The sequence below is a fragment of the Saccoglossus kowalevskii genome, chromosome 12 (assembly GCF_978046115.1).
Source record: "Saccoglossus kowalevskii chromosome 12, keSacKowa6.1, whole genome shotgun sequence".
Taxonomy (NCBI): domain Eukaryota; kingdom Metazoa; phylum Hemichordata; class Enteropneusta; family Harrimaniidae; genus Saccoglossus; species Saccoglossus kowalevskii.
In genome coordinates, this window is record NC_140652.1 from 2,006,256 (window position 1) to 2,023,205 (window position 16,950).

At 39.2% G+C, this 16,950-nt stretch overlaps 2 protein-coding genes across 2 annotated transcripts; one reads left to right on the forward strand and one right to left on the reverse strand.

The window, feature by feature from the left end:
• Positions 1–4,242: 4,242 nt before the first annotated feature.
• LOC102809667 (galanin receptor 2b-like) lies at positions 4,243–5,262 on the reverse strand. Its single transcript, XM_006812845.1, has one exon. The coding sequence runs from the start codon at positions 5,260–5,262 to the stop codon at positions 4,243–4,245; it is 1,020 nt and encodes a 339-aa protein (XP_006812908.1).
• Positions 5,263–14,736: 9,474 nt separating this feature from the next.
• On the forward strand, positions 14,737–16,710 carry LOC146735413 (uncharacterized). The gene has a single exon (XM_085506280.1). The coding sequence runs from the start codon at positions 14,737–14,739 to the stop codon at positions 16,708–16,710; it is 1,974 nt and encodes a 657-aa protein (XP_085362406.1).
• Positions 16,711–16,950: the final 240 nt, after the last annotated feature.

Here is a 16,950-nt window from a genome sequence, read left to right on the forward strand (position 1 = left end):
CATTTCCCCCACATTGTGAGGAGTTATTGGATAATGTGAGTATGGAGGAGGTAAGCTCATCCCATTTCCCCCACCTTATGAGGAGTTATTGGATAATGTGGGTATGGAGGAGGTAAGCTCATCTCGTATCCCCCACCCTATGAGGAGCTATTAGATAATGTGGGTATGGAGGACGTAAGCTCATCCCATTTCCCCCACCTTATGAGGAGTTACTGGATAATAAGTATATGGAGGAAGTAAGCTAATCCCATTTCCCCCACATTGTGAGGAGTTATTGGATAATGTGGGTATGGAGGAAGTAAGCTCATCTCATTTCCACCACCATATGAGGAGTTATTGGATAATGTGGGTATGGAGGAGGTAAGCTCATTTCATTTCCCCACCCTATGAGGAGTTACTGGATAATAAGGATATGGAGGAAGTAAGCTAATCCCATTTCCCCCACATTGTGAGGAGTTATTGGATAAAGTGGGTATGGAGGAGGTAAGCTCATCTCATCTTGGCCACCATATGAGGAGTTATTACATAATGTGGATATGGAGGAAGTAAGCTCATCCTATTTTCCCCACATTGCGAGGAGTTATTGGATAATGTGGATATGGAGGAAGTAATCTCATCCAATTCCCCCCCCCCCCATTGTGGGGAGTTATCTGATAATATGGATATGGAGGAAGTAAGCTCATCCCATTTCCCCCACATTGTGAGGAGTTATTGGATAATGTGAGTATGGAGGAGGTAAGCTCATCCCATTTCCCCCACCTTATGAGGAGTTATTGGATAATGTGGGTATGGAGGAGGTAAGCTCATCTCGTATCCCCCACCCTATGAGGAGCTATTAGATAATGTGGGTATGGAGGATGTAAGCTCATCCCATTTCCCCCACCTTATGAGGAGTAATTGGATAATGTGGGTATGGAGGAGGTAAGCTCATTTCATTTCCAACACCCTATGAGGAGTTCCTGGATAATAAGGATATGGAGGAAGTAAGCTAATCCCATTTCCCCCACATTGTGAGGAGTTATTGGATAATGTGGGTATGGAGGAACTAAGCTCATCTCATTTCCACCACCCTATGAGGAGTTATTGGATAATGTGGATATGGAGGAAGTTAGCTCATCCCATTTCCCCCACCTTATGAGGAGTTATTGGATAATGTGGGTATGGAGGAGGTAAGCTCATCTCATTTTCCCCCACCATATGAGGAGTTATTGGATAATATGGATATGGAGGAAGTTAGCTCATCCCATTTCCCACACATTGTGAGGAGTTATTGGATAATGTGGGTATGGAGGAGGTAAGCTCATCTCATTTCCCCCACCATATGAGGAGTTATTAGATAATGTGGGTATGGAGGAAGTTAGCTCATCCCATTTCCCCACCATATGAGGAGTTATTGGATAATGTGGATATGGAGGAAGTTAGCTCATCCTATTTCCCCACCATATGAGGAGTTATTAGATAATGTGGATATGGAGGAGGTAAGCTCATTCCATTTCCCCACCATATGAGGAGTTATTAGATAATGTGGATATGGAGGAAGTAAGCTCATCGCATTTCCCCACCATATAAGGAATTATTGGATAATGTGGATACGGAGGAAGTAAGCTCACCGCATTTCCCCACCATATGAGGAGTTATTAATTAATGTGTATATTGAGTAGGTAAGCTCATCCCATTTTCCCCACCATATGAGTAGTTATTGGATAGTGTGAATATGGAGGAGGTAAGCTCCACCATATGAGGAATTATTGGATAATGTGGATATGGAGGAGGTAAGCTCACCCTATTTCCCCACCATATGAGGAGTTATTATATAATGTGGATATGGAGGAGGTAAACTCACTTCATTTCCCCCACCATATAAGGAGTTATTGGATAATGTGGATTTGGAGGAGGTAGGCTCATCTCATTTCCCCCACCCTATGAGGAGTTATTAGATAATGTGGGTATGGAGGAGGTAAGTTCATCTCATTTCCCCCACCCTATGAGGAGTTAGTAGATAATGTGGGTATGGAGGAGGTAAGCTCATCGCATTTCCCTCACCTTATGAGGAGTTATTATAAAATGTGGATATGGAGGAAGTAAGCTCGTCCCATTTCCCCACCCGGCTTGCTCGCTTGTTGTTGTTGTTGTTGTTGTTGTGAGGGTATCAGGTTCATACGACGTACTCATACACTAATTTAAAACAAACGATGAAGCTCGTTGTGTTCTTTCTAAAACCAAACAGAGCACTTACTAACTTGAAGATGTTATTGTCCGGTAGCATAGTACCTTCCCCCCTCTTGTCGTTGCCCGTTCTGTCAGTCTTTTTAAAAGCAATGCCGCTCACGTAACACCTCCGTCAAACACATTCAAAGCTACACGAGTCATGTATATAATTGAATGTAGTCGAATACATTATTGGTCAATAATGATTCCACTGACAGTTGTTCCATTCCATTTACTAATTACATAAATTTGACAGGAGAGCGCGGACATTTTGTATAATTCCGAGAAATATATACGAAATTCAGTAGCTGACGTGAGTACAAACATACTGTACTTCAATCCACACTAGTCACTTAACTCGCAATAAAATGCATACGATGAATGTTTGTTAGAAAACACTCGGGTTTATTTACTCGAATTTGTTTTTTCAAAGGGAGCATGATGTAAGAAGATATTATATAGTAATAAATATTTATTCACCCACAAATAATTACATTTTAACATCACAAGAATAATAAATAATGATATTAATAAGAATACTGATGATGAATAAAAGTATTAAAGTGTGTTGGGTGAAATGAAAATCAGAAAATAGCTCAGACTTTTTTTTCTGTGAATACTTTTTGAAAATCTATGGAATGGATAAATAGACTAATAAAAAGACAAAATATGTGAATGAATAAATCATTTTTTAATATTTTTACAATAATAAATGTTTAATAAATGTCTTGAATGATCTGCGGGAGAAAATGTGTGTGTTAGTTAGTGTGTTGTTAGTGAATAATGTTGATAAATATTAAGTATTTGTATTTTTTTTAAATGAAAGCGTAAAGGTGAATGAATAGCACATATAATTTTCCGTAATAAAAATGTTATTTAAATGCGAGTGATATGTGTTTGCCCCTACTTTTAAGCCGTAATGGAACATGGTTGGATCAATGTACAGTAGTTGGACTATATTTAAGGATAACATGTATTTAAGTTTGGATATTATGCATTACTTTTGACTTGATCAATATGTTTGGTTCATGTTAACTGATTATCAATTAGAACACTAACAAATGAGACAACGCCAACTTCCTCCATATCCCCGTTCTGCGTATTAATTGCCATATCTAGCGATACATATCTACTACTAATGATAATTCTTTGTACAACCTGTAATCTATGGCAAATAAATAAATAAATAAATACAAATACAAATAATGAGCTGAGCTTTCTTATTATTGTTGAACGGCGTGTTTGCGTCACACCTATAATATGGCGTTGTTAAGACATTTACGTCTAGTGGGTATTTTTATCATAAATACGGAATAGATTGGGGTTATCGGCAAACTAAAATGATTGAAAAATCGTTAATGTATCGTAAAAACACCGTGGGACCTAGTCCAAAACAGCTGATACTTGCAGCGGACAAATTCGGATTGTTGATATAAGTAATCTAAAACTTCTAGTTCAGACAGTAGAATATTCTACTAAAATCCAAGAATGTGTATGTTTACCTTGATCCTGTGAAGTGAATTACTAAATTAACATTATTGTGCTGTGCTTTTTTCTCAATTGTCATTGATTTTTATAAAATATATATTTCTTTTAGATTTTAATTTTGACAATTGTTTCGGTGTCATCTCATAAGTATATAAAGTCGAAAGCATTAATAGTGAGATCGGGGCAAATAATTATAGTCACATTAGTTGGTTTGGTAAAGTATGTACATTTGGACACCCCAAGGAATTGTTTGAATGTGTTTCTGCTTTTTTGTGGTCTTTGGGAATTATATTAGCAATATTTTCGCCAACTCTAAACAATGCTTATTAAATTTTCTAGTCGGTATGTGCGCGTTGCTGAAGGTCGTCGAGGCAGCATAATTCCGGTGTAGCATTGTTTTTTTAATCAATGTGCAGAGTAAACATTGAAACTGTACAACACGTCATATAAGCTACACTATCAATCACTTTGTACTGTTACTTGGGTGTGCCTAATGAGTTTAACAACCAATTTTTATTTATTTCTTTTATTTAAAATCAGTGCTCATTAATGCACAGGAGTTGGTACTTGTAATGACGGGGACTGGGTAGTTTGAACAGTAGACGCTGCAGTAGAGTTCGTGAGCGGCAAGTCAATTGGAGTGATCTGTGTTTCTTTACCACAAAAGATTTTCCTCAGACCCTTTTTGAAGTTGTCGTACTTAAGAGCATATATGACTGGGTTAATACACATGTTGAGAAATGCCGAGATGGTAGTATAGTGAGTGAATGGTGAGTTAAAATCGAGATATCCACCAAGGTTGTACTGGTAAAAAGCGAAAGCGTTTGGTGTCCAGCAGATTGTGTAAGCAATGACAACGATTACCAGCGTTTTGATAACATTGCGTCGGGATCGCTGCAACGCTGTATCTCCACTGCGTGCTTGACTCGCCAAGGAAAGGTTGATGCGGATGTACGCCATTGCCATCACAACAATCGGTATGAAGAACTGAAAGGCGAACACCATTGTTCCACAGAAACGTTGCAGGAATACGTTCGGCCATATCGGGATGCAGTATCCACCAATATTGACTTGTATTAAAGCCCAGTAACCTTCAACAAGAAAACCAAGAATCCATTCAATGGCGAATACTATCTTTACCTTATCTGTATTGAATTTGGTATGGTGACTGATAGGGTAGACGATTGCGTAATACCGCTCTAGCGTCAGCCCAACCAAATTGAGAGTCGACACAGTTATAAGAGCCCACATCAAATAACGTGAGATCCAGAACATACAGAGAAACGTCCCCCACGGTCCAGGGGGTGCTATAATCACAGGTCCCAAGTTAAGTATCAGCAAAATTAATGACGTCATCATGTCAATAATTGATTGGTGTGCAATGAACATATTGGTGATAGATCTCAGGCTTTTAACTTTGATAATAACAAGGATCACGAGAAAGTTGCCCAAAACGCCCGTGACACCGATGATTCCATAAAATGTGTCAAGTATAATCTCAGTTAAGGCCGCATTTCCAAAAGAGGAGTCACTCTCTTCAAATGTGATGTTTGTGCTGTTGTTCATATTGTTGATTTGAAAGTCGAGTAACGTATGCTATTCTGTTTTACGACAACTGTGGAGGATGTATAAAGCAGTCTGTCGCCAATCCCTGGATATCACTGCAATAAAAAATAGTAACAAATTAGGCATTGACGGAGTTATTATTAAATAATTACAAGCGTACTGATATTTCTAATTATGAAAATGAGTAAAGTTGAGTTTTCTTGGCATTTGTTGCACAACTTGAATTGCTTGTTAATTGTGAGGTTGAGTAATTTGACATCGGCCAATTCATTGACAGTTTGAGTAGCCAATTTGCGCCGCGTTGCAGCTGATTATTTCTTGCACTAATGAGAGACAAGCCATTGTTTTACTGGCCATAATTCCCCACTGGAAACCTTAAAGCCTGAACGTTTCAGTTTGTTGTTGAGAGGATTTTAGAGAAGCAGTCTTGTAACGTTACGTCTCGGATTATGAGATAAATCTCTCAGCCAATCAGATTGTTTTTATTTTAGCCTATCACAGGCGAGATGTTATTGACCTATCGTACACATTGCCGCCAATTTATATTTATGTTACGATTGCTACTTTATATAGTTGTGTTTTCTATCACGTTCGTTCAGAGAGTATATATACTCAGAATTTGTGTATTTCACCAGTGTTCACCTGTTGTTACTACTTAGTCAGTCTATCTGGCAATAAACCACCACTGTGTTTTTTGCATACAACTGATCTGTCTGGTTCTGTTCCGGTATAGTCTTCCCGAATCCTACCCCAGGGAGTTAACTGCTACACACTACATTTACTCCCCAACATTTTGGTGCCGAGACCAGGATCAACAAGCAAGATGCCGGAGTCAGAACAACGCGCCGGGCAAGGAGAAAACGCCAATGCTGATCAACAAGCTGCAGCGTTACAGAAACTAAAAAGATCGCGTCGAGGTCAACGCTCACAGATGACCAGACTATTCAACAAAGCCGATGCTCTCATGGCCAAGTACGAAGAAGACAGCGCCGATAAACAGGCCACGCTCGACACGCTGGAAGGGCTTAATGATCAACTTACAAGTAAGTTCCATCTACTTGCCGACCTAGAAGTTAACATTTTGGATCTCACCTCAGACGAAGACTTTGATGCGGAAAACGAAACGTCCGGTGACTATCAAGCTGATATATATGAACGCAATCACAATATCGCCATGTTTGTGAGAAAGAACAGACTGAAGACGACGCCCGAGACAACAAACAGCAGTAACACTCAACCACATCCAACGCGAAAAACAGTCGCGCTACCAAAGATCGAATTACAAACCTTTTCCGGTAATGTTTTAGAATGGGCAAGTTTCTTTGATATCTTCAAGTCATCCATTCACTCTGACACTACCTTAGATAACATTCAAAAGTTTGTTTATTTACGAAGTATGTTGAAAGATGAAGCCGCAAGAACTGTCGGCGGTTTGACGCTGACGGATGCTAACTACTCACACGCAATCGAGCTACTAGAGGAAAGATACGGACAAAAGCATCAAATTATTGACGCCCATATGACTGCGTTATTGAATCTAAGTAAACCCGTGGATGACGCGAACATATGGAAAGCCATGACTGTCTTAAGTTCACTTATATCATGTTTTGGTGTACATTCTTCATGACATCGTGTGCAACCATCATGATATCGTGTGCAAACATCATGTTATGGTGTGCATTCATCATGTTATTGTGTGCAACCATCATGTTATGGTGTGCATTCATCATGTTATTGTGTGCAAACATCATGTTATGGTGTGCATTCATCATGTTATGGTGTGCATTCATCATGTTATTGTGTGCAAACATCATGTTATGGTGTGTATTCATCGTGTTATGGTGTGCATTCATCATATTATGGTGTTCATTTATCATGTTATTGTGTTCATTTATCATGTTATTGTGTGCAACCCTCATGTTATGGTGTGCATTCATCATGTTATGGTGTGTATTCATCGTGTTATGGTGTGCATTCATCATGTTATGGTGTGCATTCATCATGTTATGGTGTGCAAACATGTTATGGGGTGCAACCGTCATGTTATGGTGTGTATTCTTCATGATATCGTGTGCATTCATCATGTTATTGTGTGCATTCGTCATGTTATTGTGTGCATTCGTCATTATGTCGTGTACAACCATCATGTTATGGTGTGCATTCATCATGTTATTGTGTGCAACCATCATGTTATGTGTGCAAACATCATGTTATGGTGTGCTTTCATTATGTTATGGTGTTTATTATTTCAGTACGTATACATACATCGTAAAATAGCTCATGCGCAGAATCAAATATTCGCGAGCGCGGGAGGAAAAACGTTTTAGTTGCAGTCGTCAATCTGTCATCATACTAGTATAATGGAAAGTATATTAAAAGACCTGGATTTGGCAACACTCATTGAACGATTCAATGAGGAGCGAATAGAACCACACATTATGTCATCAATGACGGATAATGAATTAATTCGCCTCGGAATTTCTACCATTGGGGGCCGAATAAGGTTCAAGGAGCGATGTGCGAAATACACCGATCATGTTGATAACGTTGAATCACCAGGTCGTGGTAGTGGATCTCTGGCAGCCAGTGTTCGTCATGAAAGGAACATACTTTTCAATCCAACCAGAGTTAGTCGACAGAGGACTGGGAGAGGAGGGCGATCTGGCACACGTAGAAATGCTGGGCGAGTTCGGACCTGGACAGTAAATGTCGTTTGTTTGGCTGACCGACATGCCCAAAAGATTCCAACAATTGCTGAGAAAGGGATACTCTTCAAGGCCGGACTCGGACCTAAGAAGATAATGTTTAATGTTGACGATGAAGAGGATGACATTTTGAGAAAAATATCAAATGAGTATCCACAATTGAAAACGTGTGGTGGTTTTGAGATTATGAGTTGCGCAGGGAACTGTCGAAATTTGTGCGTATTGGATTGTACATGGGGTCATTCCAGTTTTTGTCCACCCCCCCCCCCTACGGCTGGGTTAAATCCGAGGGGTCATATTTCTACAAAAAGTATGGATGGTCCAATTGCGAGAGGTGTCATTTTTTGACTATTTTTTTTTCTATATCCACACCCCTACAGATGATTTAATTCCGAGGGGGGTCACATTTTTGATATTTTTTTTTTCATATCATGCACACTCCCCATAGATGATGTGAATCCATGCGGTCGTAATTTTTAAGCTTCCAAGGGGTAGGTTTGTAAAAAAAAAACTGTCAGCCAAGAGACCTGGGGGGGAGGGTGTACGCCCTTTTAAAATGCATGCAGTCATACGTGGCTGTACCCCTGCTCGCAAACTGTTTTAATCCAAGAAAATCTATTATTCTACGACTGTGCCAATCAAGCCCACACAAACATATCAGTCGCAACTTAGAATAAAGAATAAACTAATGTGTTGGGGCAAATAATTCATATGTATACTTGATACATTCATTTAAAAGAGTCTGACTTACTTGTACATTTCAGTTCTCAAATTTCATTGGCATCCATGAACTGGAATAGTTCACATTATAAATTAAAATAAACTCAACTCGACATGTGGCTATTACATCGGACATTACAACACTTGTATACATTTTATTTATAATATTTGAAATCTCTGTATTTTACTGGCTGGCATAATTAGAAAGCTTCGCGTTCATTCCATTTATTCTAACTCTAGGCTCGCACGGCAATTCACATTTATTGTCAAGACCATGAATGACTGGGAAATTACAAGAATCACAAAAATTTCAAATGGAAAATTAAATAAATTTGCCGTAGTCAAAAGCTTGGAAACTAGTCTATAATAGTTGGCAGAAGAACATTTGTTGTATTTGCCTGAGCCTTGGAATGAAAGACGTACATAATATAAAATATGATTTTGTGAATATACATCATGCATGGTCTCAGATAATGATTAGAAAGTTTAATGTTCCGCGTAGACCAAATATAATCACGCAAAGTATAAATTCAAAGTGTTTTAATACATTGGTGAGAGGTCGCATGCACTTAGAAAAAAAGCCGAGGTCAAAATTTGGTACAACATATGCCGCGACAACTGAGTGATCAACGACATCATTTTGGGGCGCAATTGAATTCAAGTACTTCTTTGCAAAACTTGCTGTGCTGCGATGCTGACATCAAGTGTATGTTGACCGAAGTTTGGCTCGTTACCTTAGCAACCCCTTTTGTTCTTGCCTTGTGTGTCGTTCTAGTCAAATTGTTATGATATCCGCAACTTGTACACAACTCTGTACTGGCTTTTCTAATTACGCAATTTTGTTTACAGTATTGTACCGGCTCTGAATATTTCAACATTGTAATTGCTTTCATAATGATTATGCAAACTCAAGTTATTTTTACTATTGTTAGGGTACTGACCCGGGGTATTGGGTCTGTGAGTATCTCAATATTACCGACTCTATAATGTTGCATTCGTAATAATTTCGCAAACTTACACATGTGTGCATTTAAATCATTGAAAAAGATAGTAGTCAGGTGTCTTCCGAATGTCGGGAAAATATTTTAAATACTTCATCGATGTTCCTATTGTGAATTATTTTATTCGAAATGAAGTGAATATGCAATTTAAACCATACAATAACATACCATATCATGCGCAATGTTTAAATTTTACTATAATATAATAAACTCTGGGCAGCGCACTTTACATTATTCATGTACATTTCAACTGATAACCACATGTTTGAATTACACGCGACGATGGGCAATGACCTCCAGAGGTCATGCACTGACATTTAAAGCAATAGAGTTGTCATCTACGCATGCGTCCATAGTGTGTCTACCCATGCCTACCCTTAGCTGAAGTTGACAATACATAAATACATACATTATGTATTATTTGGTTAACTTGTGTCTTTTGTCACACCAAAATGGTTCAATATTTCAGGGCAAAAGTATTGAGGACTGTTCACAATTATAATTATCAAACTTTTGACATATCATATGAACATTTAGGTTTTAAAGTTGTATTATGTTTTAATTTTTGTTGAAAATTTATCATTTCCTCTTTTTAGAAATATGTTTTACTATACAGCATACCGGTACATTATAAGGCCTGAAACCAGTTGGTTTGAGTTTTCAACAACTTAGGGAGTCTCAATTCAACATTGTAAATAAACTACTAGTATGAACTTTTGTACTGCTGGCAGGTTCTACTGTTATCACAATACTTTTTCGCTAAGTTTCGCTGTGTTATAACATTTCTTTTCATTAGTTTACGCTTTTAATTTGCAGCCAGACTCCACAGGCCAATGTTGGTAAGTTACTCACTGTTGCATCATGGGATTTAAGTTGTTTTCCTAACTTAAATAACTTGGCCATTTTTCAGGCAAAACCCATTGATGTTGTCCTGGATTTTGTTTTTGGATTTAGTTAAGGGGGTCAAATTAACCTATTTACAAAGGGCTTTCAACTAAATATAAAACATAATATATACAACTTTAAATTAATGTTTTTGTGACATTAAATCCAAAGCAGTAAACCCGTGTATTCAAGTTTTACCAATAGTCATTAGACCTTGCTTGCTTTTATGTATAAAGCAAATTATGAGCAATAAAAAAATGTTATTACCGGTATATAACACTCTACATGTATATATGCACTCTAGATGTATATTTTTGCATTTACATTGAGTGCCATATTGCTTCATACATATGATTTGTGAATCAGTCCGCAAATTACCTGGCCATTCAGTTGAACGTACTTCTACATTGCAATTACTAGAGACATATCACAATAAAAAAAAATCAACACCAATGACAAAAGTCATTCAACTAATTTTCGGACTGATTTGCAAATCAGGTGCACAAAACAATGTGGGACACAAACATCCCTCTAGGTGACGTCATCATATTATGACATCACTCTAGTTGTGCAGACCCCCCCCCAAAAAAAAAATCATTGACTCCTTCCAACTGCACTGCTCTTCGCAACATACCATCCCAATTTACCAATTTCTTTTTTATAATTAGAAGACCCAAGTAGGCCACTTGCAAGTCACACTTCTTTTTTTTCCCGAGGGGTTCTGTTTTTGTGTGTATCCGAGGGGTATAATTTTTTCACACATTGTTAACATTTTGTACTTTATAATATTATGTACTGTTATAATGAAGATATGTTGAATTAAAGACCAACATGCATATGTTGTATTGACAAGACAACTTTGGTTTATTTATCAGCAACAATTTATTACACAGATATCTCATATTACTGATTGTCCATCATAAGTAAGCTGACATTTTTAAACTTTAATACAGTACACAGTATTCCCATTTTGATTTAAAAAGACAGTGCACCTGGCATTTAAAACACTGCATAATTGGTAATTACAGAAACACAGTGCACCTGGCAATGAATACATAATCATGAGTGATGGTGGACGATATAAGGGGCGGATCCAGGCATACATCCACTAACGCGTGTGTGGTAATCAAGATTGCCAGAAAGTACCAAAAAACCGTAAGAATTCTTCAGAATTCGAATGGCATGACAAATCAGTCTGTGGCAGCACTCTGTGTCAAAACCTGGATCCGCTCCTGTTAGTGGACGATATCAGAAGAGGTTTGTGAACGATATCTCAAGTGGGTGGTGGTCGATGTCTGTAGGGATTGGTGGACACTATCGGAATGTGGTTGGTGGGTATCAGTGGGGATATAATACTGGCAATTAGTGGTTTAAAACATTATGTAAGCTGGTTTGATACTGCTAAAACACCACTGTATGCCAAAACATCATAAATAGCGAATTGTGAACAGCTGGAACTCTGTGAATATTGGACTCTCACTTGAGAGCAGAGAAGTATACATATTAAACTGCTGTACCAATACATTTTACATGTTATGGTGGTTTACTATTGCTAGCGTGTCTATATAAACATCTATTCCATAGTTATTTGAAGTCCAGTCCGATGACACATGTGTAGAAAGTTCATCCAAACACTGTTGACTGAATTCATAAGTAACTCCGGCTAATATGGGTCTTGGGTTATCACTGTCGTCATCATTGACAACACCTTGAACACCATAGTATTCAGTATCCACATCGTCTAGCCCAAGTGGGTTCCGTAATTCGCCTGAAATCCACATCTGAAGAGGTGATGCTCTCGTTGTGCGCATCCTGTGTCTGCACCAGGCTTTTCTCCAGAACTCTAACTTTTCATTTATCTTCCTCATAAAAAACGTAATGAAGGGCAGCAATATGTACTGCATTCAGTGGATCTAGGATTGTGTTTTCCTCCATGAAGTAAAAAAGTTGATGATACATACTCAGAACGCCTTCATATACATCTCTCCATAATCTTTCTATCCTCTGATTGTGAACACTTTTACCAAGAATAAGTCTTTCAAGGATCCTATTTATTTCAGACGCCATGATGCAATTGAGCTGTAACCTCACAGAGCATGCCCAGACAAAGTGCATACTGGGATACATTTATTTGATTCATAAGATAACATAATACATATACGATGAATGCACAGCATAGCATGATGAATACACACCATAACATGACGAATGCACACCATAACATGATGGTTGCACACAATAACATGATAAATGAACACCATAACATGATGAATGCACACCATAACACGATGAATACACACCATAACATGATGTTTGCACACAATAACATGATGAATGCACACCATAACATGATGAATGCACACCACAACATGATGTTTGCACACAATAACATGATGAATGCACACCATAACATGATGGTTGCACACAATAACATGATAAATGAACACCATAACATGACGAATGCACTATCAGGGGTAAAATTCTTCTCTCGCGTTCTCCACACTTGTCAGGGGGGAAACTCGTCTCGTCTCTCTATCTCGTCCCCTTGAGGTACGGGATCGGGAAAGTCACTTTAACTTTACAGTCAAATAAGGCACACACAACGAAATACGTTTCAGCTCTCGTCTTAGTCGGTCAATCGAGCACTCTATTAGACACAGCGCCCTGGGAAAAAGTCCCCAAGACTCTCACAAGGCTGAACCAAGACTCTTTTAGACTGCGTCAAGGCTCGCCCCAAGTCTCTCCAGGACTCGACTCGACTGCCCAGGACTGGTCTCTCGACTGCGTCTGTCGTGGAGTATTCGCCAAGACCAACTCAAACTCTCTTTATTCATTTTCAAAACTCTATCCAATTACAAAGCAGTAAAAAGACTCTTGGGCGTAACCTTCAATCATAAAGCCAATCACACTAAGTACTGAATACGTCATATCTTTTGATTAATCGTTCACTACATTAATAACTACGGATATAAACTGTCAGAATGAGTAGTCTAAAAAGCGGCGGTTATCTGGTAATTAGTTCCAAATCACTGAGCCAAGTTACGTCAAAAACTTCAAATAGACCTAAACGATGACGGACATAACACAGCAATTCGCTCGTAATCAGCTAATTAAGTCGGTTAACAGATACGCGAAAACAAATTCATGACAGCACACCATAACATGATGGTTGCACACAATAACATGATAAATGAACACCATAACATGATGAATGCACACGATGTCATGAAGAATGTACACCAAAACATAATGAATGGACCTCATAACATGATATAAGTGAACTTAAGACAGTCATGGCTTTCCATACGAACAGTTTGAGACACTTCTATGACTCACTCGAGAGTCACGTCCGAGAACTACAATCGTTAGGGAAGGATGAGCTTACCTATGGCGAACTTTTAGTTCATATGATAAGAGAGAAACTACCTCCAAGCATACGCAAACAGATTGCCAGAGATCATGGTAGTTCAGCCTGGACCTTACCTGACCTCCGCAAAGCAATTCTCCGTGAAATAGACACACTGCAAGCCGGTAAGCCAATAGACTGTTTATTCACCATGAATGATACATTGCAACCGGGATTAACCGCTGCGTTTCACACAACAGCACAGTCAACGAAAAAGAGACCGCAAACTTACGCACTTCACATCGAACTGTACGATAATTACTGATACACGTAAGAGACTGGACATTGTTAAGAAAGATCGACTTTACTTCAATTGTTTCGGTAAGCACAGAGTTTCTGAGTGCAAATCGAAATACTCGTGTCGCGTCTGCAAGAAACGCCACCATACCGCTCTACACTACGACGCGAACAAGCCTGAACGGTCTACTACTACTACTTCTGAAATCACCGTGACCCTGACCAAAGCCAACCCTTTGCTAAATAAGAAAACCGCCATCGGACCCGTGCTGTTGAAAACCACGCTTGTGCCGATATCAGCCGGGAACGGAAATCCTATACGCGCTGTTGTTCTTTTCGATGAAGGGGCAAATATGACATTCACAACAGAGAAATTTGCCCGAGAGTTGTCCGCGAAAACGACACGCCGCGAGCACATCAAACTATCAACATTTGGCGACAAAACGTCCAATGTACGCGCCATGGCATTCACTGAGTTAACCGCACATGAATTGAATTAAATACCTCGACGATCGACGCAATGATTATACCTGAAATATCTTCGGACTTGACTAATCACATTTCCCAGGAAATTCATAACATGAGCCATTTGAAGGGATTACATTTCGCTCATCCAGTTTCTGATGATGAGAAACTTCCTATTGATATATTAATAGGGGCTGATCAATATTGGAATTACGTTGGATCTCAAGTAATTTCCGGTATGGTCGGTCCAACCGCAGTATCCTCCAAATTTGGATATTTGCTCTCCGGGCCCTCTGGAATTACTAATACAGTGAATCTTAATGTACGTATGCTTCACGTGATTTCTACTCCGGACAATTATGTTACCAAAAATACTATTGTAACGGAAAATGGCCGCGAAATTGTTGATAACGTGGATATTCAATATACTCGCCGAGGCGACGACGCAAAAGTCCAAAATGTGTGGGACTTGGAATTAATTGGAATTAAAGAAAGTCCGGAAACTGACAAACGCATGAGCTACGAATCGTATAGAGACACGCATCTGAGGGTCGACCAAGGAAAATACGTCGCACGACTACCATGGAAAGAGGATCACCCACCACTGCCGACGAACTATAGTGTTACTGTGAACCGTACGCGTAACATGATTCGCCGACTAACCCCCGATGTCATCAAAAAGTATGATGACATCATCGCCGAGCAACGACGTTGTGATTTCATCGAGGAAGTTAACGAAGACGATACAAGTATCGGACACTATTTACCGCATAGAGCGGTAAAGAAGGACTCGGCAACTACACCCATTAGAATTGTGTATGACTGCAGTTATAGTCAGGGTGCTAGCTTTCCGAGCTTGAATGACTGTCTACAAACCGGCCCATCGTTGATAAATGACCTACCAGCCATTCTACTACGATTTCGCTCAAATAACATTGCATTAACGAGTGGCATTGAAAAGGCCTTTCTGAATGTTAGATTGGAAGAAGACGAGAGGAAATTCACGAAATTTCTGTGGCTGTTAGACGCGTCTGACCCAGAAGGTAAATTCATAACATTACAATTTAAAACAGTATTCAAGTTGTTTGGCGCTGTTTGTTCACCGTTTATCTTAAATGCGGTTATAAAAACGCATTTAGACGCCAACAACACACTTTCTACAGCCAAAACATTAAAGAACAATATTTATGTTGATAATGTGATCGATGGTGTTGATACTACAGAAAATGGCATAAAATACTACAAAGAAGCCAACAAGTTAATGACGACGAGCGGATTTAAACTCAGGGCGTGGTCTTCTAATTGTGAACAATTGAACGAACTTTCCAAACGTGACAACGTCAATGAGCCCGCCGAAACTGTGTCTGTTTTGGGAATGCGATGGTCGACGAAATCGGATAAGTTGACCTACTCCAAAGTTAATAATGTACCGCTATTAACTGATCTAATTACGAAACGCGACGTTGTCACTTTCACTTCCGCGTTATACGACCCGATTGGTTACCTAACTCCAGTCCACGTTAAAGCCCGGTTATTCATACAGTTGTTATGGAAACTCGAACTAGGCTGGGACGAACCGCTTAACTCGGACCTATGTTCGATGTGGATGCATATCGCTGAGGATCTAAACGATGCAAGAAATATTCAGGTGAAACGTCAATATTTCCCTGAAGTCAATCCTGATGCCGAGTTTGAATTACACGCTTTCGCCGACGCCAGTCCCAAGGCATATGGTGCGGTGATCTACCTAAGATGTGCACAACAAACTTCCTTTGTGATGGCGAAAACCAGAATCGCGCCAATGACCGAAACTACGCTACCAAAATTGGAACTTATGGCAACATTAATTGCTACACGTCTCAGTAAATATGTCAAAGATGCGCTATCTGACAAATATAACATTACTAATTTCTATTTGTGGTCAGACAGCCAAATCACGCTTCACTGGTTAAATAGTGACAAGAAACTGCCGATCTTCGTGAAAAATCGTGTGGATGAAATTTGTGAATTTCAGTCTACTAGGAAATAGTGTCCCACCGAAGAAAATCCCGCTGACTTACTAACCAGAGGGATTACCTACGAAAACCTGGAAAATTCTGATTTGTGGTGGAAAGGCCCAAAATGGCTACCAACAACAAGCGATTGGCCGAGTTGTCCTGCCTTTGATGCAAATGTGTTGCATTCTGCGATTGAGCCAAATGAAACTGATCTAATTAACCCACACACGAGAGGTGGGGTCAATGAACTACCTGCCCACGATGTTGGAATT

Bases quoted from the DNA above. Each gene is read 5' to 3' on its own strand.
- LOC146735413 (XM_085506280.1), top strand. From the start codon at position 14,737: ATGATTATACCTGAAATATCTTCGGACTTGACTAATCACATTTCCCAG.
- LOC102809667 (XM_006812845.1), bottom strand. From the start codon at position 5,262: ATGAACAACAGCACAAACATCACATTTGAAGAGAGTGACTCCTCTTTT.